The 22877-nt window shown below is 40.6% G+C and overlaps 1 protein-coding gene across 2 annotated transcripts; it reads right to left on the bottom strand.

Moving 5' to 3' along the window:
* Nucleotides 1–1594: 1594 nt before the first annotated feature.
* On the bottom strand, nt 1595–17601 carry CCNC (cyclin C). Of its 2 annotated transcripts, XM_069011081.1 has the most exons (12): nt 17487–17601; nt 16447–16553; nt 12838–12922; nt 12523–12592; nt 11021–11072; nt 8398–8453; nt 7088–7123; nt 5580–5671; nt 4775–4842; nt 4415–4494; nt 2447–2565; nt 1595–1798 (listed from the first exon to the last, which is right to left on the bottom strand). In XM_069011081.1, exons 1-12 carry the CDS (start codon nt 17516–17518, stop codon nt 1744–1746), a joined length of 852 nt encoding a protein of 283 aa, XP_068867182.1. In that variant the 5' UTR covers nt 17519–17601; the 3' UTR covers nt 1595–1743. The 2 variants fall into 2 exon arrangements, with proteins under 2 accessions (XP_068867182.1, XP_068867183.1); XM_069011082.1 differs by lacking the exons at nt 12838–12922; nt 17487–17601 and having other exon boundaries at nt 16447–16535.
* Between the last annotated feature and the right edge of the window lie 5276 nt (nt 17602–22877).

Here is a 22877-nt window from a genome sequence, read left to right as displayed (position 1 = left end):
ATGTGGTATAGGTGAGAAGAGTGATGCTTACCTAAAGAACAGCTCCCGTTTAAGAACTCCACACAACAGAGGTCAAGTCGCTTTGATTTATTTCTATTCCCCAAGTCCACATTACAAATAGCACATTTTAGACTTCAAGAAAGCAAAATAGCTGAATTCCACTTCATCAATCAACTGTCTATAAAAGGTACGGATCAAGTGGCAACCAAGTAGCAAAGACCAAAATGTGTATGTTTCCCACCTCACCAAAGTGTTTGGGGCTGGTTCACCTAATGGTTTATGGAAATAACCTGAACAGAAATAAATGCTAGTAGCCTAATGGGCTACATACAAAACCCCTTCAGTTGTATTTCACTGAATGACCAGCTGACTACAAAGACGGTGGGGTTTTTTTAAGGGGCCAGTTTTTTGAACCAAGACGCATCACAGAGCACATGTTTTCAAGAATCTCCCTCCAGTATTTCAGAGCAGTGAAATGTGTTGTTTCAGGAAAACAAAAAAAAAAAAAAAAAAAGAGAACAGTGTTCCTGAACTTTATCATTCAACTTTTATACTTGGGCAAGTTGGCATTATCGTTAAAAATAGAGTTGTACAGAACTTAATTAGAAACAAAGTTATCTAAAAAATCAATAAATGAATTTAGGCCAATTCCTGTCTTCAGTGGGATATCTGCCTGAGTAAGGAACGCAGGATATGGCCTTCTGTTTGAAGGAATCTCATTTTCTCCAGCACAAAGTTAACCAAGGAATCCCATTTCAGTTATTCTAGAGTTGCTCCTAACATCCCAATTAAAATTAGCCAGTATGAAGCTTACCAAACACTTGATCCTCTTAAATAAACTCTCTAATGAACCACACAAATTCACACTAACAGTGAAGGCAGACTAACAGTGTATATCTTTTCTACAAAAAAATCCACCATAAAAAATAGCAATAATATCCAGATTTGTACTTGATTGTGAAATATTCCGATTGTACTATACAGTACATTTATTTGAAAAAAAAAAAAAACTAGTATTTTGGGTTTTCTTAATTCCTAACACTTGAAATGTTTCAGAAAACTGCAGAATCACTATACATATTGCACTTCTCTGGTAAGCTGGGCTACTGTGTATCATGGCAGAAACAACCAAGTAGATCTACTGAGCAATACAGCTTTTTAAAATCCAAAAATAGAAACTGACTTTCTTTCCTGCAGCTTTCATTAAAACTGTAACAATATTCTTTACAGGCTCTTCTAGGTATTTGTTTCTGAAGGACTGTGTGTTACTTGTTGCAGAATCTGTATTTATTTTTTTTAAATCAACAAAACTGAAGGTAATGGATAGATTCAACATACAGTGCACTATCTTCCTTCAGTCACAAACAAAATGAAGACAACACAAGTTGTTAATACAGTTACGCTTAGGCCTCGGGTTACTGTCACTCTAAAAATAGTTCACATCAATGCAAATAAAACCAATAATGAACTATTTGTTTTGAGTGAAAAATGTTAATCTTTTGCAGCTTGGTTTAAAGTTTGATTCCTTACACTGAAAAATCTTAGCACATTTGCTCCAGCGTCAGAGAAAATGATGTAGTTTTAGAGAAAAAGCTTTCAAAATGCTTGACACAAACAAGCTATTTATTCTTCGAGTTCTTTGTCAAAGATGTTACTAAAACCTTCTGTCCATTCCATGAACACAGGAAATATCCCAGGATGTCTTGAGTCAAAGTGGTCCATAAAGAAATTCTTTGGAATGCCTTAAGATTGGCTATAACTAGAGTTCTGGCTACCATTTGGACCCTGTTCTCCTTCACTGTTGAAGAAAACAAAAATACGTCTCTTCAATAAGAAGCATCATATTATATTTTTATACTTTTTTTAAAATAAAAAAATACAGTATTCTGAAAATAATAAAAACCTTTTGAAAGAAAATACTTCAACCTATACACAAATAGGTCAAAATATTCTGCTCAGTTTCATTAAAAAATTCAAAGGTTATTCTCAGCATGTATAAATAACTTCACCATATTTATGTGAATAATAATTTTAATATATAACCATGAAGCTGCTTACTGAATCTATTTCTGAACATTGTGAAGTTCACATTACGCAGGACTTTGCATGTGCACAGGAATTTGCATGTGCAGATTCCCAACAGTGATATTTAATCACGGTAATTAAATACGACATCAAGCAGGCCCAGTTCCATTGAATCTGGCCCAGTCATGGAGCCTCACACTGGGGTTCCTTACATTTGCTGAGCTGTATTGATCACACTCTAATCACATTAACACTCTCCAGAAGACAATGAATGTTATGCTTCCCACTAGCTCCTGAACAATCGGGCTGGTTTTGTATCAGAAACATCTGCACTGTAAAAACATACACTATACCTTAAATTAAACATTCTCAAGAATGTCTGTTTTTTCCATATGAAAGATGTAATAAGGAAGTACTGTACCTGTTTGGAGGTGGTTTTGGCTTAGGCATTTTACTAAGAATAGTAGCCATCTCTTTCCTCTCATCAAAGTTCTTCCACTGCTCATACAGCTTCAGAATAACCCTGATTATTTCTAAAATCTGTATTAGGAAGAAAAGAGAGCCTAAGGTCATGCACGATAGTGATTTTACCTGTGTCACAGCCAATTTAAGTGTGCAATTAACTAAACAGGCCCCAAACTGAAACTAAACAACACAATTTTCATATTATAAACAGAGCTGTCTCACACTTAATCTGGCTGCAATAAAGCATTTAATTCGTTTTTTGATTTAATTGTGAATCGAAGCCTGAATGGAGTACTTTCCCTTTCAACTGTATTTACTGCTTCTCTACCTCTGCAAACTAAATACCTTTTTATTTGTTATTTATTTGCAACTACTGTCACAGCTTATAACTAAACTCCTGGGAAAATACAGACACCGGGCAGCATGACTTCAGCTACATGACCATAGATTATCAATACAGTAATTGATGATTATCAATGTTCTATATGTATTAGGGGCACAGTGTGGGAAAACAAAAGCCCAAAACCACAAAACATTAATCTGAATTCTTTCCTTCCAAGAAACAGAGCCAAAGAGTTTTTAAATACTTCTTATATGCTTAGTAAGAATTGTTGACACTTCATATTTTGCTTCTGGAAGCGTAAGCATTCCAGTTTGGACACTTTCTATCTACCTTAATTTCCTATTAAATTTCTAGTGCAATATTCTATATAAAAGCTGGAGAATGTTTCATTCATAATATGTTTCATCATTTTTTAACTTAATAAAGTAGACTTGTTTCTTCTTTTTAATACATGAACTTTGATTAAGTGCTAGAGCAATATATGTCCTTGAAACAAAAGTCGTAGTTGGTGAAGAAGTCCATGGTGTTCGTGTGAAAAAATCAAGCTTAGACTTTATCACTGACATAAGAACCAATACGTGTAAACATTCAAGTATGTTCAGTATCAAGCTTATGGTAATTTTATCTATTAAATATAGATTGGCTCTCCCTTGCTGCCAGTTTATTATCACCCTGCCTTTAAATGCATGACAGCATAATTCACAGAACTCTCGATGCAGCACAGCATCCACATTGTGTTTAAATTTCAAGACAAATCCTGGAATACAAACACAATGCCATAACATCAGTGGGATAAAGAGCAATACCAAGGGCACAGAGGGAAATGGTACATCTCATCCATAACAGGCTATTTAATTCCAGACACTCCGTTTCAAAAAAAGACTGAAAAAAATACATGCTAAGTGAAACACTGTGATAAGAAGTATGAGTACTACTTTGATTTGCTTGCTGGAGCTAAAAAAGGTTAAAGAAGCCAACCTAAAAAGTAAAAGTGAAGATGAAGAACATTGTTAGTATAACGACAACTGTACCCTGAAACCTAATAAATTAATGATGGGGATTATTTGACATGGAATTTGCATTAGCAGGGAACTCAGCTGAATGATCTTGGTGTCTCCCTGTTTAGCACTGATTGAAGTCACAGTGCTGGACATCCTGAAAGTGTCAAAAATGTTCTACACTATGTTATACTCTGCACATGAGTATGGTATGTTGGCATGATGTCAGAAGGTTAATCAGAAAATCAGATGCACTTGAACTTAAAAGTCAGACTCATGCTGGCAATCCTGTATGATGGAAAGATGCTGGGAATTCTTTTTCTGGCAAACAATGTAAAATATACTGTCTGGAAAATGGCAACACCAGCAATGCTCTTCTGTTATGCTATGGTTTTGTCTTGACTTTCAGAGAAGGGTGATAACCACATAACCCGACATTGTCTACCTTCCAAAGAGATCTGCCTAACAAGATCACTGAATTAAGCTCAAATCAGTATTGCACATGTGTAAGACAACCACGACTACCATTTCTGGTCAGTCCACGACAAATGGCAGGAATAAAAACAGAATAAAAACAGTGTACCTTTTCCATATCAACAGACAGCTCAGCAAACCATTGCCTTGCATCCTTCTGCTGGACAACACAGGCCACATGTAGGCAAGCTGCAAAGAACAGGTGACATGGATATTGAACAAAGATACACTCCTGATACAGTTAGAAACATTAAATTTTTTATAAACCCTATACAGTTCAACAGAGAAAACCTGGGATTAATTATCTGACTTTTCTTTAAGACTTTTTAAGTTGCAAGGCTACAGTGTCAGTGCTGTATGAAACAAAACCTGAAGCACCTTATGAGGGCACTTCGAGGAATACTTGTGATGGGACAGCGCACAGAATGCATCCAGTTAAACATGACAGGGGACATTACTTGTTACTTACCTAGAGCTATCATGAAAGGAGGGTACAGCAGACAAAGATCAGTTCTATATGTGTCATTCACTATCCTCCTGTGCAAAAAAGAACTTGTAAGTATCTTCCTGTTCACCTTTAGACTATATTACTTTAAAACTACTGTCAGTTTGCAAGTATTTTGTCAGTTTTCCAGATGGTCAAAGCAATGAGGCTGCAGGGCAAAACATCAAGGAAAGAGATCTTTTCCCTTGTAAAAATCTCTTACAGCCTTTCTTTTTTTTTTTTTCTTGTAGTCACAGCAGAAGTTTATTTGGAAACACTATTTTAGTACCATAAATGTCTTTCTGCAGCAGATGTTGATGTATACCATAAAATACTATTTGTTTCACAAATAAGTAAGGGCATGCACGAAAGTAGTACTTCTACTGCCTTTCTGCATTTGAAACAGTTCAAGAATACGAGTTCTGCTAACACAGCTAGAAAACCCTACATGTTGTTTCTACCTCCTATGAGAAGCTACAACAGAAAGACAATGTTGACAGAAAGAAATTTCCGCTACTCATAGTCACCATTCAGTAATGTTAAAACTGTGCTATTAGAGCTAGTCTGAAAAATAAAAACCAGACCACTGCGAAGTAAAATCATTACAGGGTTAAAGACAGAATAAGCTAAGTCAGGGACATATACCTGTACAGGTTAACTAGGGCACCCTTTGTATTCAAATACGGCTAAGCCTGCTTGGTTCAGCAAAAGCTTAACCACCTTTGAAGCATAATTGTTAAACACTTGCTTTCTTGATGAAAGGAAGAACTATTTCCATTGTCTTCATTACCATGCGAGAGGTAGCAGCATGTCTTCTTGGCCCATATCTTGCACATATTGGAGCAAAGGTCTATAAGGATGATATACTATCAAACAGCAGTCCTAGGAAAAATGTCAGTGGAATAGAAGTTAGATTACAATGCAGAGCATGTTGTCAGTTCATATTAAAACATTTAGTTTACAAGTCAATTACTGATTATTTTTTTAAGTAGCATTCTGACACCTAGTCCTGCTCTAATGAGGGCAGCGCTCTCTCTAGAATACCATTACACAGCACGGTTGCCAGTCTGTCAATGTCCTTCCCCTAAGAGACACAGAAAGCCACATCTGCAGCACACTGAAACCTCATTTGCTTACAAACCCATAATTCCCACTTGGAAATACAAAACGCTGCCAGAAAACAATCTGTTACTAAATACCATACATGGAAAGCATGCCAAAATAATTGACGCTGGTTTGGAAAGAAAGAGAAGAAAAATTCCACTGCTCTCAAATCCCCTCGTTTCAGGTCCAGGTAAACAAGAAGGAATAATCCCCTTGCTGAAAGCAGCCAACTGTATGGATACTACAGGGAAAAGCCACATTATTTACATGTGCTGAACACTTACGTGAAACACTGTTACTGCACACACTATATATTGCATAGCATACTGGAAAAATAAGTGAATCCCTAAAACATGACTTCTTGTAAATGCAGTTGCTTGTCCTAAAACTCCTGCATACAAAACTCAAGAGTTACTGCCATGCATAACAGCAGTATCAAGGACTAAATCTAAACAGGAATCTAAAAACTGTATTGAAACAACTTGTAGACACAAACAAAAACTTTGATCTGACCTCCTCTGTGTTCAATTACCAAAATAAATTCTCTCATCTGCTGTCTAACTCACTAAGCTGCTCCCTGGCTTCTCTCTCCTTTTCTCTGCACCTGAGCAGAACTACTCTAGTAGAGCAGTGCTAGAGTTCAGTGCTTAACCCATCCAAGTCCAAGCCATATGCAGAAATTAGGCACTTTACCCAAGCCCCCTAAGAAGCCTGGGATGCATCCTTTCAGCTACCTGAGCAAACACAGCAATGGGATAGCTACTCTTATAAAAAGCAGTTATGTCTCCTTTCTTTGAAAGGCTCTGGAAGAAACTGTCCCACTGTGCTCCTTTCATCCAATAACCTAATAGTTACAGCACCATCTCAGAAAATGGGAGGCCTGAATTTGGTTTCTTCCTCAGAGGATTCAAACCCATATCTCACTTCCTAGAAGATTACTCTAATTATGAGGTTGTTATAGACTAGCCTGAATAGGATAGTACCCACATCTTCTGCACATACATACATGTGTAGCCCCAGATTCTTCCAGGCAAGAAGAAGAGGGCATAGAAAGAATACAACTCTTTATGGTCATGACTGGCCATTCCATCTAGGGAAAAAAAGACACTGACATCCCAGTCTCTGCATCAGGACTTAGATACAGTTACCTCTCTCCCAAAACCAGAAGCAGTTCCACCAAAAAACCCAACCTACCATTAATTCTAAGAGATAGAATTCACATTCTAGTATCTGTAAAGAAGCAAAATCAAAGTTAATAAGCAGAAAGTTTAAGGCAGCAGAAAGAATTAACTGACACACAGTTCAACACCACAAATGCACAGGAATTCTCAACAACTATTTCCAACAGTCCTAAATACATTCTATCTGAAACTACAAACCAAACAAAAATAAAACTATTATTGGCAATTGTCTTATCACTGTTATAACTTAACTCCAGTCATAATAACAATTAATTTAAATATTTTGCATCAAGTTTGCTATGAAAGACTGCTTCACTGGCAGCACTTGTCTGGTTTGTTTCAACACCTGGTAGCAGCAAATTGTTCCCAGTGCATAAAAAACTTCACAGCAATAGAGAAGTTCTTTTGTAGAATTAGAGCTTCTTCATCAGGCCACTAACATGCCAAACAGCCTTCAAAGCATTTTCAGATTTAATTTCATATGAAATATTCGGTCTAATTGCAGTAATTAAATCAGCCCTCACTCTCACTAGAGGTGGTGATGTATTAGTGACATCAAGGAAAAGATTGGACTGCTTTGGCTATACAAAAGCAGTACTCCAAAATGCATTTCCATTTGCCTTTTTCTGTAAAATTGCAGGGCAGTTTTATTGTAAGGTCTTAGGTATTTTATATTCTGATGTATCATTTGGCTTTCTAGATTGAGTGAAAAGCAAATCAACAAAAGAGTAGTATTTGTTACAGTCAATCTAGAACTAATTAGACATTTAACTTTCAAAATTCTACAGCACAGGTTAAAATTGGTTTTAAGAAAAACTACAAAACTTCTCAGCAGTGTGACTGAGAATACCTTGAATACCACTGGTAAATTTAAATTTTAAGTAGTAAATAAAAACTATTTTTCCAGAGCCATTAAATTTTACAGGCAAAAATAAAACTGCTTTCTGTACGCCAACCGCTCATGTGTGCAAGCTTGGAAGCATTCCAGGTTCAAAGGCCATTTACTTTCCCTGGAGCAATGTATTTGTAACCAAGAATATTAAAAAAAACCCTAAATCTCTTTTATCATCATGCTGTAGAAAAACTACCATTTCAGTCACCTTATCACATCACTTGTCTTTTCTGTCAGCAATTTAAGGAAAGGAGGTTATGTAATATTTTTATTACTTTAAAAAGTAACTTTCCCAATATTCTATACAAAACTAATCATGAACAACCCTGACATACGAGTATGAAAATATTTCTTAGAATTTAAAAGACAAAATTTCCTGCTAACAATTATTAATTTATTTGATCGAGTTGTATTTCAAATAGCATACTTACATGGTTCATCCTATAAGGAAACTCCTTTGGAAAGGCATATGAAAACCGAGTTTTCACTACAGTAAACAGAAAAAAGTATGTTAAAAATAATGTAATTAATACTTCTACTTCTTTGCCTTTCTAGTCATTCATCTGTATATAGCCCTTCAAATCTATTTGGCAGCAAAAATGCTTTCAGTACAAAAGGTTTGTATTTCAAAGAGAAGAGATGAGTTACAAGATTTAAGATCCTGAAAGGGAGAGAGAAATACATCTGAAACGTAGATTTGCACAGATACTCAGCCAGACATTTGATTGCCACTTTGGACACTATTAAATCTTCTGGTTAACCACCAACAAGCTCAGGGACAACTAACTTCCCACAAGTCTTTATTCACAGAGCTATCCAGCTATTGACATTCAGGATCCCAGTTCCAACACTAAATCCAAATGGAATTTTCACATGGGATTTTTTTACTTAGATTTGATCCTTCAACATGCAAGATTTTAAAAGAACTAATGAAGTCTTAAAAAAGCAAGCCCAAGGGCAGGGTGAGGGAGCTCAGTCAGACTTCTTGCAGGTCCACCATGCAATAATGATCTCCAGTTGAGATATCTAATTAATCTTCACGTTTTTTACAAGGAAAACGAGTACAGTTTGTGCACTGGTAAGAAGCATGTTAATAGGCAAAACAAGAGTGATTTCATGTTAGAATGCTGAGCAAAGAAAAACAAGAATACTTGAAGATGTGGATTTGAGATCTGTACAAGTGAAACATTTAAAAATCTATTTTAAGTCCTTGTCCTCCAAGGAAAACAGGTAACATTTAACATCCTGGAAGTGGACAATATTCCTTATATTAATGACAGACAATACATTATTAAATGGTAGTATCAATACTCAATACTACTTCCAGAAAATCAGTATTACATTCACTTTGAAGAAAAGACAGCATCAATCCTCTGGACCAAAAAATTCACCATTTAGACCTATGGTGGACTTTGCTAGGAAATTTGCTGTAGGACACCACGACTGGGCTACTGGTCGGAAATTTTAATTATTTCAAGGAAGAGAAGAATTAATAAAAGGGTTTCTCAAGATGTATGCAAACTGAAGAGGTACATGGTAAAAAAAAAAACAAAACAAAACACTTTGAGAAAAATCCCACAAAGCAAGCTGCAGACACAACCACTACATGGAGCTGTCCTTTCAGTGAGATGTGTAAACAGAGCAAAAACCTTTTGAAGAGGTTGTTGAAAACCAGTCTGAGATTATCTTCCTTACAATGGAAGCAAGTGTTATTAACTTAATGTTTCCACCTAGCTAAAAGTAAGCAAACCTCTTAAACCAGCCACTACTACATCACCCCTTTTGTTAGCTTGCTTTTGCTTTTACTTGTCTTGCCTCATCTTTTCTTGCCTTTTGTATTAAGAGCTCCCAAAAACTGCTGTGTGCTACTGAAGCAACTCTGGTAAAGGAAAACCAGGTAGAATAAAAGAGTAAATGCTTGGAGAAAGCCTGTTGCATTTTTCCCCCATTTCCATGAAATGCACAGTACTTATCAGGGCTGACAGGACTTCTACGTCTGAAGGAAGAGCTGTGGGGAAAATTTTCTATAGGATCCTGAAACTGAGATTTTGAGAAACAGCACAGCTAAGAACTAGATGTCCAAGTAAAATCAGCTGCCACATATTTACCAAAATCCATCCAACTTTCTCACTGATGCATCAAAACTTCCACACAATGATGCTTCTGATGTAAAAATAGCAACTCTCAGCACTATATCCAGTACTGGTCTCGGCCATGCTGGCACTGAAGATGTGCTTCAGTTCCTGGTGGCAGAACTGTCACAGGGCCAGCCCCATGGACTGATACACTCTCTGCATGTGGAGGCTACAGATGCAGCCAGTCACCTGTCCCCTCAATGGCTACGAGGGATTTTGAAAGCGCTGACCTACATTTGGGAGAGTACAGCCAGGAATTGCCCATTGAAAGCAGCTGGACCTTCTGGGTCAGAGAATCACATTCAGCTAAGGAAGATATCACTTCGAGACTTTGATGGATGAGATGCAAGTTACATGAACTGGGAAATACAAGGCAAGTGGGAAAGATAGAGAATTAAGCAACTACAGTGTAACTTTACTGAATTTATTGTGAACAATAGGTTATAAAATGTATTTTTAGAAATAAATATCATGTGCAAAGGCTAATTTTATGATGGGGGAAAAGGACTAAAAAAATTTTGAAGGTATACAGCCTACCAAAAATTCTTAAAACAGGTAATTCCATAGAGTTACACCTTTTACTAAACAGAGCCATAAATTTTGAATTCTATCTTTGAGTAGTTCAGAATTCAATTTACTACTTGAGGTTGTCTACCAATTTCAATGGTTTTATTTTATTACTCTGTTTTCACTTATGCCTGGCATAAGTTCCAACCATAATCAACCAAAACTAATACAGGAAGGACCTTTCCGTCTCTATATCTGGAAACAGAAGCTATTTATTCTAAATGGTTTTAACTGGCTCTTATAGTCCTCCATGATTTGATCAAAAGCTGCCTTTTAAAAACAAGCAAAGAAACCAACTCATCTCCCTATAGAAATATCTAACTGGAGTGTAATGAAAATTACTGATACTTACATACAGAAGTAGCAGCAGAAATCAACCTTGTATTTGAAACAACACCAAATTCCTGAAGAAAAAGAATAGTAAATGAGGTGAACCACCTGAAACACCATACACTCACACTGTAATCAAAATAATGGCTTCTTACTAAACTGGGCTTCTTTTCGCAGTATTGTTGTATTTGTTTTTTTCCCCCCACCCCTTTTTTTTTCCTTAAGGTGAACAGGGTTAAACTCTTTACCCAAGAGTTACTTCATTGATTAGTTTCTTGGTTGGTTGTGAGGAACAGTAAAGATTTATGAAAGGTACTAAAGCCACAAAAGCTCACCTGGCTAACATTCTTTATATAAAATAGACAAGAGGGTTTCAAGAAGGTATCTTTTTCCTTATCCCATTTGGAGAGAAAACTGTCTTTAGAAACCTGACATTAACTACCTTTTTTAGTTATGTTTTCATGAAGTCTTAACTCCTGTGCTGAGACAGTCAGCAATCTGAAAATCTTCTGCATACAGTGTTCTTTCAGATAAGTCCATAGCTGAATCAACAGTGCTACAGCTGCCCTCTAAAGTTGCAGAAGCTTTAGCGTAAGGAAGGCTACACAGACTTCTAATTTAAGGTACATCTATGTCTCTACACTCTATGTCTATGCCTTCTTAAAGGCTTATTTAACAGGTTGATAAAAAAGCACTCTCTCCAACACTCTCTCTCTTTTCCTTCATGTCTCCCAAACACTGAAAAGTGTCACAGTACTTGTACAGACAACAGTATCACATGTCAACACTGGTTTAGTAGGACTGTTTCTACCATCCCTAAAGTATTTGAGTTCCTTCTGTAAAATTCCTTAGTGCTGACATATCACAAATTGTCCAATTTGACTTTTTTCCATTACACAGACACTTCTCAAACAGCTGTAAAACTTGCTGCATAACAAAGGACTAACAGCAGCACTCAGCTGATGCTAACTCTTGGCCACATTCAAAGTGGAGTTCCAATGGTGGAGGCATGGAGCCCTCTCACCACTATCCCTAATGGGTCACTTCCTCATGATAATTTCTCAAGGACAGCGCATGAGCTACAACATATTTTTAATTCAAGAAATGAAAGTGTGGTAAACTCTGAGGATCCCTTGCTATATGAAACAGAACAAGATAATTAGGAAAAAAATTCCAATTATGTTTTAAAGTTTGAGTAAACATAAATAAGGAAAAACACACCAGAAAGGAGACACTGCACAATTTAAGATATAGTGTATGTAAATATGTAAACACTGTATCACAGCGAAACAGCCTTTTAAAATGTTTTTTCAGTTTTCAGAGGCACTTCAGGGTTAGTAATTCAGACAAATTTTGAAGGCCTTCTCTGTCTCCTTTTCTTAAATGCTATAGAAATCTATGCAAAAAAAGAGAAGGTTTCAACCCCCAAAGCATGAAGAAAGACAAAAAATTTAAAAGTCCTAAACGTTTTCTTTCTCTCATACATCACATAATTTTACATTAAAAAATTGTAATACTTCATACCTCTACTTTGGATGCCAAAAACACACACGTAGGAGCCATTAATACTGGATCTATACTTTTTAGGGAATATCTGAAATGTTACAACAAAATTATAATATGTTGTTTCATACATGTAGAACGATTAATCTATTAAGAGCACCACACTTCCTTTTGAAAAAGCAAAGCTTAAGTTAACTTTATTAAGGCATAAAAGCTTTACACCATCCAGAAAACAAAAGTGGCACTGTTTTTAATACAGAACTGCATTTTTAAAGGGCTACCAAAATGTGCCTAGCAAATGTTTTATTCTTGTACCATCATAGTAAACAGTCCTACCTGGCATAGAATCTCTTGAAGTAGACTGTAGCAGTGGCAATAACTTGTTGTCTTAATTTAAGATGTTCACCTAAAGCCTGGATAACTTAAAAAAAAAATGAACAAAAGCTTGAGTTGAGTTTTTTTAAACAATTTGACACCAAATAGCAAAGGGTCTCAAAACATGACTAGTGCTGGGAATTCTAAGGAGCAGCACCACAGTCTTCTCCCTCAGCTCAGCTGCTCTAGCGAGACAACACGCTGCTGTAAACCTACAGACCTGCAGGTGAAGAACCGCTGCCTCCTGAAGCTTGGGGACACCTTCAAAAAGGGAAAGGTACCTTAACTTCATTGTGTATAAAGTGAGTATGACCTTTAAGAAGATGACAACACAAATCTCAGAAGGGTAAAGCTCAGGTATTCCATCTTAGAGCAAAACAAACTCAGACACAGGAAATATAAATCCACGGCTCTTCAGTGCCACACAAAATGGATGGGTTTTTTTCAAACAAGTAAAGCTGCCAACACAAACACGGTCATTAAATTTGGCAGAGGCAGCAGGTGTAAAGAAAAAAAGACATATTTAGTCTAGGGAGAGGGGGTGGGAGACCAGAGGATGCAGTCAGCTGCTCCATCACGGTGGTCCTCTGCCAGTTGGCCAAGAAACAACCCTGGTGTCATCTGTGCAGGTAGCTCTTGTTTGGCCTCCCAGGCAAAGGAAAGGTGCCAAGCAAATTAGATGCATCAAGCTGGGATTAAGAGCAGGAGCTGGATATTAAGAATGGCACAGTGAAACATAAGGTTGTTACTTATTTTTCCCATACTTCTTCGCCGCCATTATTCTGAGCACGGCTTGGCTGTGTGAAGACTCCCTCTTCTTTTTTTCCTCCCTCATGAGAAATGTCAAAACCAGTATTTTAAAATACACTTAAGTAGATATTTAAAATATGTACAGCAAGACCAAGACAGTGACCACTGGTGGGAAAACCAAACAATTCTGTTGTCAGTCATCACTAAATTCTTAGTCTCTATTTAAACATTCAAGTAGAGATTTTTTTACCCATGCTCTTATCACGTATGCCCTGCAAATAGCCAGGGTACACATTTGTCACCCACTGGCAATGCCCAAAGCAACATTAAATCCCTGCCTGTGTCATATCATTCTCTTCCTAGAGAAGAATGCCAAATTGGGACTAGTTTGCCACTGACAGTAGGCCAAGCAATACTTCTGAAAAGGGTGTTAAACCCAGTATGCAGTGTCTGTACAAATATTAAACATTTTATCAGCATATCTTGGGAGATTTGAAAGAATTTTTGCCTTCAATTTGACCATGGGGCTAAAAAGCTGTCCTACTACTAGGGCATCAGAAAAATTCAAGTATGAAGCTAAACAGAATTCTCCAAATATGTTTCATAATCCCATGGGATTTTCAGGAATGGTTAGGCCATCTGCTGTCAGAGAAAAATCAAGTGTGGGTTAGGAAAAAAAAATGGACAAGAGCCTAGAGAGACTTAATGAAATGGAAGCTTGTATATGCTGGGAAAAAGTCCAATACTTGTAATTATTTTTATAATATTTGAAAAGAAACTATAGGATCATTTATTCCTGTATGTTTACAAAGTAAGTGGTTTCAGTGTTTTGGGGGTTTTTAATAAGATTGTTTTAAATCTGAGTACTTTGAGCAGCCTCTAACACAAAGATTACCGCTTCTGCCCAAAACCAAAAAGGAAAAACAACTAATAACTTCTCAACCAAAACCAATTAAGACTTGATGATCCAGAGAAATCAACATCAGTTTCCTTTTTCAAACTATGTTAGAAGATGATCTTTTTCCTTCTCTTTATAGCTGCAGGGAGCCATACAATCAGTTAGTGATCTACTGTACTTGTTTTCCAATGAGGAAGCAGCAGGAAATTGCCCCTCTCCATGCAGATTTTAATTGCTTTAGGGAAAAACCACCTCCTGGGCTGACACACTGAATGTGACATGCTGTGGCCAAGCCTCATCTGCTCTCAGGTAGTGCAGATGGGAGACAAGGGGGGACCCAAAGCAGGGTCCCTATTCAGAGGCAGGCAATCATACAACACATCCAGGGTTTGAACATGGTGAGCTCTGCCTGAGCACAGAGCAGCCCCTGACTGCCCTGCCCGTGAAGAGGCCTCTCTGCTAGAGAAGGGGAGAAAGCCCAGCACCACGCTCTCCTCCAGGGTAGGCTGGGTTTGTATGTGCACAGGGGAGATGCTGGCAGAGCTGTTCTCCAGCTGCCCCCAGTCACTCACCATACCTTCAGGGGAGGCATGGAGTGCCAAGGAAAGGACCCTGGGAATCACAAACCAAAACAAAAAAACTAACTTGTTTCCTTTGGAAAGCTTTGTTTACTCAAGAAAAACAATGAAGTGAAACATTTAAAAGGCATATTTCATAGTTCAAATTAATACTAGTGAAAATTGGCATAGAAATACAGTTTTAGAAATACCCATAAGCCTCCTTTTGTCTCTTTTTGTGTTATGAAGTTGTGACAATTGGTTTTCACCTCAAGAAATTTCAGAAAGGGATCAAATGGATAAATCGTTGCTAGCTTGATTTCCTGGTGCCCTATAAGCAATAACACAGATGTTTTCACAGTGATCGTGTTTGTAGCACATGCAATTGTTACAAAAATAACTAAGCTAAGAGAGAAGCTGGGATAAGGATCTTTCACAGATACCATTCCAACACTGACATAAGATCTTCCAGTGACCCTGGGAAAGTCACTTCACTTCTCTAGTCTGGCCAGATAGCTGAACAAATAAGCATTCTGTACTTTAAAGGACTGCTGCAAAAAAATTTAAAGAGCTGCTAGCAAACAAGTTACTACTTAGCAATATCCATTGCCAAAGGAGACTTTTAAAAATATTTCAATTCAAATATCCAAACATGTCAATTGCACAGAGAAAATTTTAAGTGCCTTTGTAATCTCATACACTCAGGTGTGGCCATTCATATGGATAGTTACACGCTTTGCAGGATCAAGTAAATCTTAGACAACTTCACATACAAGTCCCAAATTCTTTGGGAGAACAGGCTGCCTGCCAAGCTCTCAGAAACTTGTGGACAATTTGAGAGGCAGCTGGTGCTGGGAAATCAGACAAAAGACAAAACATGGGCTGTGTCGCAGGTTTCAGAGAATCTAAACGAACACAAATAATGAGCTTCCAAACTTTGCTGTTTAACAGGACAGTGCAGATCACCTAAAATACTTACCCCAGCCTAAGAACCCACCAAAAGCCCAGGCTGAGTACTAATGCTTGACACTGAGCCTTTAATACACTAGCTTAGCAGTTTCTGCTTGCTTCTCCTCCTTTTATATTTTTGGTAAGAACCTCTTGAAAATAAGAAAATTTACTGTTTCATCCTGTCACAGGTTAAAATGTTATAGATGCAGCTAATTAGCCTGCAAGTTGTCCTAGAATTGTGCTAATATAACTAACAAATAATGTTATTTATATTCCAAATCTTTGTTAAAATAGGCTGTGAAAGTATATGTAATACCACAATGAAAACATTACATTCTCTAAGCAATTCAAACCTCCATTTAGACGTGGCAGACATTGCACAAATTTTATGGCTGAAATAAAAAAAAGTTTTACCATTAGTAAAAAATATCTGTAGCTTCCAATATTCTTCTTCAGTCAGAAATTTCAAGTCTTTCTGGCGTTCTTTCAATAGATCTTGTTTATCCAAAATCCATTGTAAGCTAAAGGAATGGAAAATAATTTCAGCAACTCTTCATCACCATTATACTGAGTATCTCCTGTACAAAAGACTATGGATTAAGGCTCGGGGCTAAAGAGCTTGTGGCCTTTAACAAAGCCACAATCTTCCCAAGCAACTGTTCTTCAGGGTTTTCAAAAGTTAGACAACTGAAAAAAAAAAACCAAACCCAAACCCAAAAATCAAACAACAAAACACGAACTACCAGGGGCTGAGATTAGCCTCTACCAGTAGCAAACTGGGCAGGCTGTACAGATCTTAGACCCTGACAGTCACTAACAAGGTTTATGTTGCAGCCATTACATTACGGGCACCATTCAAACCTTGACGCGCTCAGCACGAGGAGTTTTAGGGCAGAATCACAGAATCAGTTAGGTTGGAAAAGACCTCTGAGATCATCGAGTCCAACCCATGACCGAACACCACCCTGTCAACTACACAGTGGCACTGAGTGCCACGTCCAGTCCTCCCTTAAACGCCTCCAGGGACGGTGACTCCACCACCTCCCAGGGCAGTCCGTTCCAGTATCAATCACGCTTCCTAATGTCCAACCCCAGCTGAGCCCCGGCTGCCCCACCGCTGGGGACAAGCGTGTCAGGGACCCAAGCGCCCGCACTCCGCCGCTGGAGCCCGGGGCGGCGCGGGCACCGACCCCGGGAAGCGACCCGTCTCCCGGAGCGCCCAGACGCTTCCCAAGCGCCGGCTGAGCGGGGCCGGCTCGAGCTGCTCCCGCACCCGAGCCCGGCTCCCGCCAGGGTCCCGCGGCGAGCAGGCCCCGCCGCCCGCCCGGCGCTCCCCCGGCCGCCCCGGGCCTCCCTCCAGCGCCATGCCCGCCGCCCGGCCCGGCAATGAATGGACAGAGCGCGGCGGCGGCCCGCAGCACCCGTGCCCCGCGCCCCGCGGCCGCGGCACCCACTAGTGAGAGCTCTGCCAGAAGTTCCCGGCCATGGAAGGAGCGGAGCGGAGCGGGGAGGAGGCGCCCGGGCCCGCGATGCCCCGGCCCCGCCGCCACAGCGCCGCCGCCCCCGCGCCGGCAGCAGGAAGGAGGAGGCGGCCGCCGCCGCCGTCGGCCGGCAACACGCGGCACTGGGAACCGTTCCCCCGCGCGCGGGTTCCGCCCGCCCCGCCGGCCCCCGCAGCGCGGCTGGCTGGCACAGGGACACGGTCCGGGATGGGCCGGGAGGCACCTTCCAAAACCACCCTGTCCAGCCCCCCCGCCATGCGCAGGGACACCTTCCACTAGACCAGGTTGCTTAGTGCACCGTCCAACAGGGCCTTGAACACTGCCAGGGATGGGGCAGCTACAACTTCTCTGGGCAACCTGTTCCAGTGCCTCACCACCCTCACATGGAAAGAATTTCTTCCTTATATCCAGTCTAAACCTGCCCTCTGTCAGTGTAAAACCGATGTTTCTCCCAATAAGGTCCCAATTGTAAGCACCCAGGAAGATCCAGAGCTTACCTGCCTTGTGCTGTCTCCACCTCACCTAAATTTCCCTTTAACTTACCTGTTCCCAAGTTTTTGCTCAGCTTGCTCCATGCTGGAATTTTCCTCATCGGAGAGACCCTCTAGGGGTATTTTCTTAATAATTATATAATAATTATAAATTTAAAATATAAACAGGAACTACATGGGCCTGCTTTCTTTCCATGCTCTTTCCTGTGGTGGCTCTCAGCTTCTGAGTGGGATCTGAGATGTATCAACACATGTACTGAGAGGTATCAATGTCGTGCACTAAGATGTACCAATCATCTGAGATGTGTCAGGCTACAGGGAGGTTGAACCAAGGCAGGAGCTGTGGGTGCCTGTACCTGCGCTGCCGCGGGATGCAGTGCTCCTGGCAGGGTGAGCGGGGAGAGAGGGATTCATTTCTTCAAGCAGCAATGTCACTAGGGCAAGTACGCCTGAGTTTTGCAGCAAGATTAATAAAAATGGACCTCGTTGTCACCTCCCAGGTGAGCAAGCCTGCCTGGCATTTGGCATGGCTGGGAGTGCACGGCCATTGACAAGGGACCCTGGGCAAGGCTGCTGGGACTGATGTGGCTGGAGGTCAAGTGTCACACGCTGGCTAACACCTCACTCCACATGGAGGTGGGGGTTCAGTAATGCCATTTGGCAGCATGTAGCAGTGCCTGATGGCCCTGGGGGCCTGAGAAGGGGTTCTGGGCAAGGTGAGGGGAGCTCATGGGGCTGGGAAGGGACAGCCAGGACTGAGTATGCTCTCAGGGACCTGGCACATAGAGCTGGTGTATGGTGTGCCAACATGGATGCAGAAAAAGGGACCTTTTTGTTTCAATAGGAGTCAATATATCATCCAAGCTCTTTTGCGTTAAAGCTGCTATCTAAATCATTAGGTTTTGCACTTTATCGCCTCAGCTTTCCAGAGCAGATTCCTAATTTGCTGATTAACCAAGAATGTTTTAAATGGGAAACTCCAGGCTTTTCAGACACAGTCCCACAGGACTCTGCAGTGATCTGTTGCTGGCAGTGTAGCTAAGATACTGGAGTTTCACTGGGAGCTATGAAGCAGAGAGGGAAGATGCACGGGTAGAATGGTGTCATGGTTTAGAAATTATGTTCTCAAATATCGTGTTCACACTGAAACTACTCCAGACCCCACATGACTCATACACTTCCCCATCCCCTTGTCCATCCCCTATGGGTGGCTGGAGAGCAGAGTTGGAGGCCCAAAACGTAAAGATCATGGATTGAGAGAATAACAATTTACTGGAAACAGCAATGAGACAAAAAAATAACAGTAACAGCAACAATACTAATGCCAGAGTGTACAAGAAAAGAAAAGTTATTGCTCACCCCATGGAAACTCCCAACAACACCTGACTTCTCCCTCTGCAATGCTATCTTGGCGTGCAAGTGAGCCTTTTCCCTGCCCTGTCCCTGGAAAATTACATGAGGTGGTATAGAATAACCTCTACGTCCTGGCCCCACCTAGCTACAGCAAAAATTAACCCTGTCTTGGCTGGAACCAGGACAGATGGAGACAGTGGTGTTTCTAAATGCCTTTGCTGGCAGAATGAGACACCATTCTGACATGCCAGAGAGAATCTAGGTTTCACACCCTGTTTATACGTAGGAATGTGGAGGAGGGAGGTAAAGAAAAAATATTTTGCATACCCTTTACTTTTCCCTTCTTATTGCAAGGAGACATGATGGAAACCACAGGCTGTGTTTTGTGAGGAGTCTGTGGAGGCTCTCTGACCTGACACCTTTCTCCAAAAAGCCATCCAGACTTTACAGGGTATGGGAGAAGGAACTTACTCCGCTGTGTCAGTGTCAAAAAGAGGTGAACCAGATTGCCAGCAAATGCCCTGGATCACAGCCACCCACAACGGCATTACACACACCATAGCACAGCACTAAGGAATCAGGAGAGAGACAGAGACAGAGACAGAGACAGAGACAGAGACAGAGACAGAGACAGAGACACAGAGAGGGATTTCTGTATAACAGTCATCACCTCACTGAACATACTAGAGCAACCGAAATAGCAGCAAATCTCATGCTTCTGGTTATCACATCAAGTGAGCATCTCTTTTGTTTTCACCATCTTTATCTATCTGACCTCAGCCTTTTTCTTGCTCTGATTTAGTACCTGTGTTTTGTTACCTCATGATGGTGATTTGGGCTTCTGGACAGTCAACAGCTGGATGAACATGAACCAGCAGTGTGTCCAGTTGGCCAAGAAGGCCAATGGCATCCTGGCCTATATCAGAAATAGTGTGGCCAGCAGGACCAGGGCAGTGATCATCCCCTGTACTGGGCACTGGAGAGCCTGCAGTGTTCAGTGCAGAGCACTCGAGTTCTTTGTTCAGTTCTGGGACACTGAGGTGCTACAACTTGTCCAAAGAAGAGCAACAGAGCTGGTGAAGGGTCTAGAGCACAAGTCTTATGAGGAACAGCTGAGGGAGCTGGAGTTGTTTAGCCTGGACAAAAGGAAGTTGAGGGAAGACCTTATCACTCTGCAGCTTCCCTGAAAAGAGGTTGTAGCCAGGTGGTGTCAGTTTCTTCTCCCAACAAACAAGAGATAGGACAAGAGGAAATGGCCTCAAGTTGCAGCAGGGAAGTTTTAGTTTTAAACTTTCTTTACCAAAAGGGTTGTCAAGTATTGGAATAGGCTTCCCAGGAAAGTGGTGGAGTTACTATCCCTAGAGATAGTTAAAAGATATGTGGATGTGGCACCTGGGGACATGGTTTAGTGGTGGACTTGGCAGTGCTGGGTTAACCTGATAATTTCAAAGGTCTTTTCCAGCCTCAACAATTCTATGACTCTACACTGCAGCATGGCAGGAAATAATTATTAGGGACTGGGCAGGAGATTTACCATAGCTATGATAAATTCCATTGCTCCACTGCACACTGGGCATGGGAAACAGCTCTGCTTGTCCTGTATCTGGCACCACAGGGGCTGTCTAACACTGCTGGAATGGGAGCACTTGGCACCACAGATTCTTGCCAGCTCCACTCCCAGACTGTCTTTTTCCCAGGGGGACAGACCTCATATTGCATGACCCCGTTTCACAGCACTGCAGCAGACCATGCCAGTACCAGAGCTATGGAGAAGGAAACTCTCCCTGCTCCACAGACCCAAAACCAGAGAGAAACAAAGACTCCTTGGGATACACAGTGCCCTGCTCAGACATCCTGGTGCCCTACAAGGGGACACGCTGCCATGCTGGAGATCCTCCCTGCAGAATGGCACCCAGGGGGCTCCCAGTGCTTTGGGGGGTCATTCTTAGCCCTGCAGCATCCCTTGAGCAAAAAGGCAAAGGTTCCTCTATACTTGGGCATGCTGAGGATGCCTGTTGCCAGGCCAGGAGTCCTGCAGCTGGTGTGGACCCACAGTGCAGGGGGGCTGATTGCCATGTGTGGATGCCACTACAGCTCCATCTCCCTGGAGGCCCAGCTGGGAGATGCTTTCTTGGGCAGGGGCATGGCAGGGGGCAGACAGGGCAGAGCGTTTTCCCCTTGACATTGCTTTTGAACCTTTCTTTTCCAGGAGCTGTGTGGAGGATCGCTTTATTTACCATGTCCTCTCTGTGTGTTTGTGTCAAAACAAGCAAACAAAGATTTCATGAAACAGATGTGCACTGCTGCTGTGTGTGCTGATGTCTCCTGCTCAGCCTCAGACCTGGCTGCTGCTCTGAGGGACATGCAGATATAGGATGAAAAAATTGCAGCCAAGAACCTGCAGGTAAAATTATACTTTGTTGTATTTGTGAGATGAAATTATCTGTCAGCTCTTGCTGATATCTTCCCCCTCTGCCCCCCTAATAAAAACCGTCACAAACATATTGAATATACTTAGTAGTCCATTGCTAGATCTAAATATACACAGGATAGTTGGATAGATTTTTTTTTCCCCAAAATAAATGCTTCTTCCAATCCACATCTTACAAATAGCATGATAAATAGGATGATACATGGCCATTTTTTGTTCATGGGTCCTCCTCCACAATTGGCAATACAATATTTTCTTTATCTCTTTCCCTTAGATGCACACAAAAACAGTCTTTACTGATACTCTCAGGTTTTTCACGTCTACTTATTCATCTGATAACTGAAAACAGTACGTATCTTTTCACAGATCTGACAATAAGCATTCTTGTTTGCCCTCTGCTGTTTAATATCCCCTCAGGAAATGAATGAGTGGTACAAAACCAGATTTCCTGACTTTAATCAAGCTACCACAAAACATGCTGAGAATGTGAGACATTTCAGGGAAGGAAGAGGGAAAAGAAGTGTAAGTGGAATTGAAAACCCCTTCCAGCTTATGTTATGTCAGTTCTAATGGAAGCCTTTGTTATGATTTCACTAAGTTAGGTAATGTGACAGTTGTCTGATATTTTTCCCAATAATGGTGGTCTTTTAGGCTATATTTTGCAACAAGCGAGGTGGATTGGAGGAGTGGTGACCCTGGATGTGACCCCATGTCAAACCAGCAGGAAGTAGCCACAAATAATATTTATACATATGAAATAAAAATTCATGCTCAGTAATGCATGTATCTGAACATAAGGATCCTGATGTTCTTGAATGACAATTTCAGGAGCAAAGGATTTATATTGGAGAATTCTTAATTTGAAGCACCATCACACACACTTGCCCTCCCACCACACACACACAAAGCACACTCCTGCAAAAGCAACCATTTAATATTTTACATAGAAGACATTCAGGATTATTTCATTAGATGAGGGAAAGACTTTAGAATAATGAGGATTTGGTATACAACATGAGGATAAATAACAAGAGACAGAGGTGTTATTAAAACCATCAGCTCTGTTGT

This window comes from Aphelocoma coerulescens, chromosome 3 (assembly GCF_041296385.1).
Source record: "Aphelocoma coerulescens isolate FSJ_1873_10779 chromosome 3, UR_Acoe_1.0, whole genome shotgun sequence".
Classification (NCBI taxonomy): Eukaryota; Metazoa; Chordata; class Aves; order Passeriformes; family Corvidae; genus Aphelocoma; species Aphelocoma coerulescens.
Note: the sequence above shows the minus strand (reverse complement) of the source record. Positions and strands in the feature narration are given on the sequence as shown.

What these genes read in the sequence shown, in the direction of transcription:
- CCNC (XM_069011081.1), bottom strand. Translation starts at nt 17,518, where the DNA reads ATGGCCGGGAACTTCTGGCAGAGCTCTCACTA. An exon ending in TTCTGGCAGAGCTCTCACTA is followed by an intron (nt 16,554 to 17,486) that starts GTGGGTGCCGCG and finishes CCATTCCTTTAG; the next exon opens with CTTACAATGGATTTTGGATA. An exon ending in TTCAAGAGATTCTATGCCAG is followed by an intron (nt 12,593 to 12,837) that starts GTAGGACTGTTT and finishes GTAACATTTCAG; the next exon opens with ATATTCCCTAAAAAGTATAG.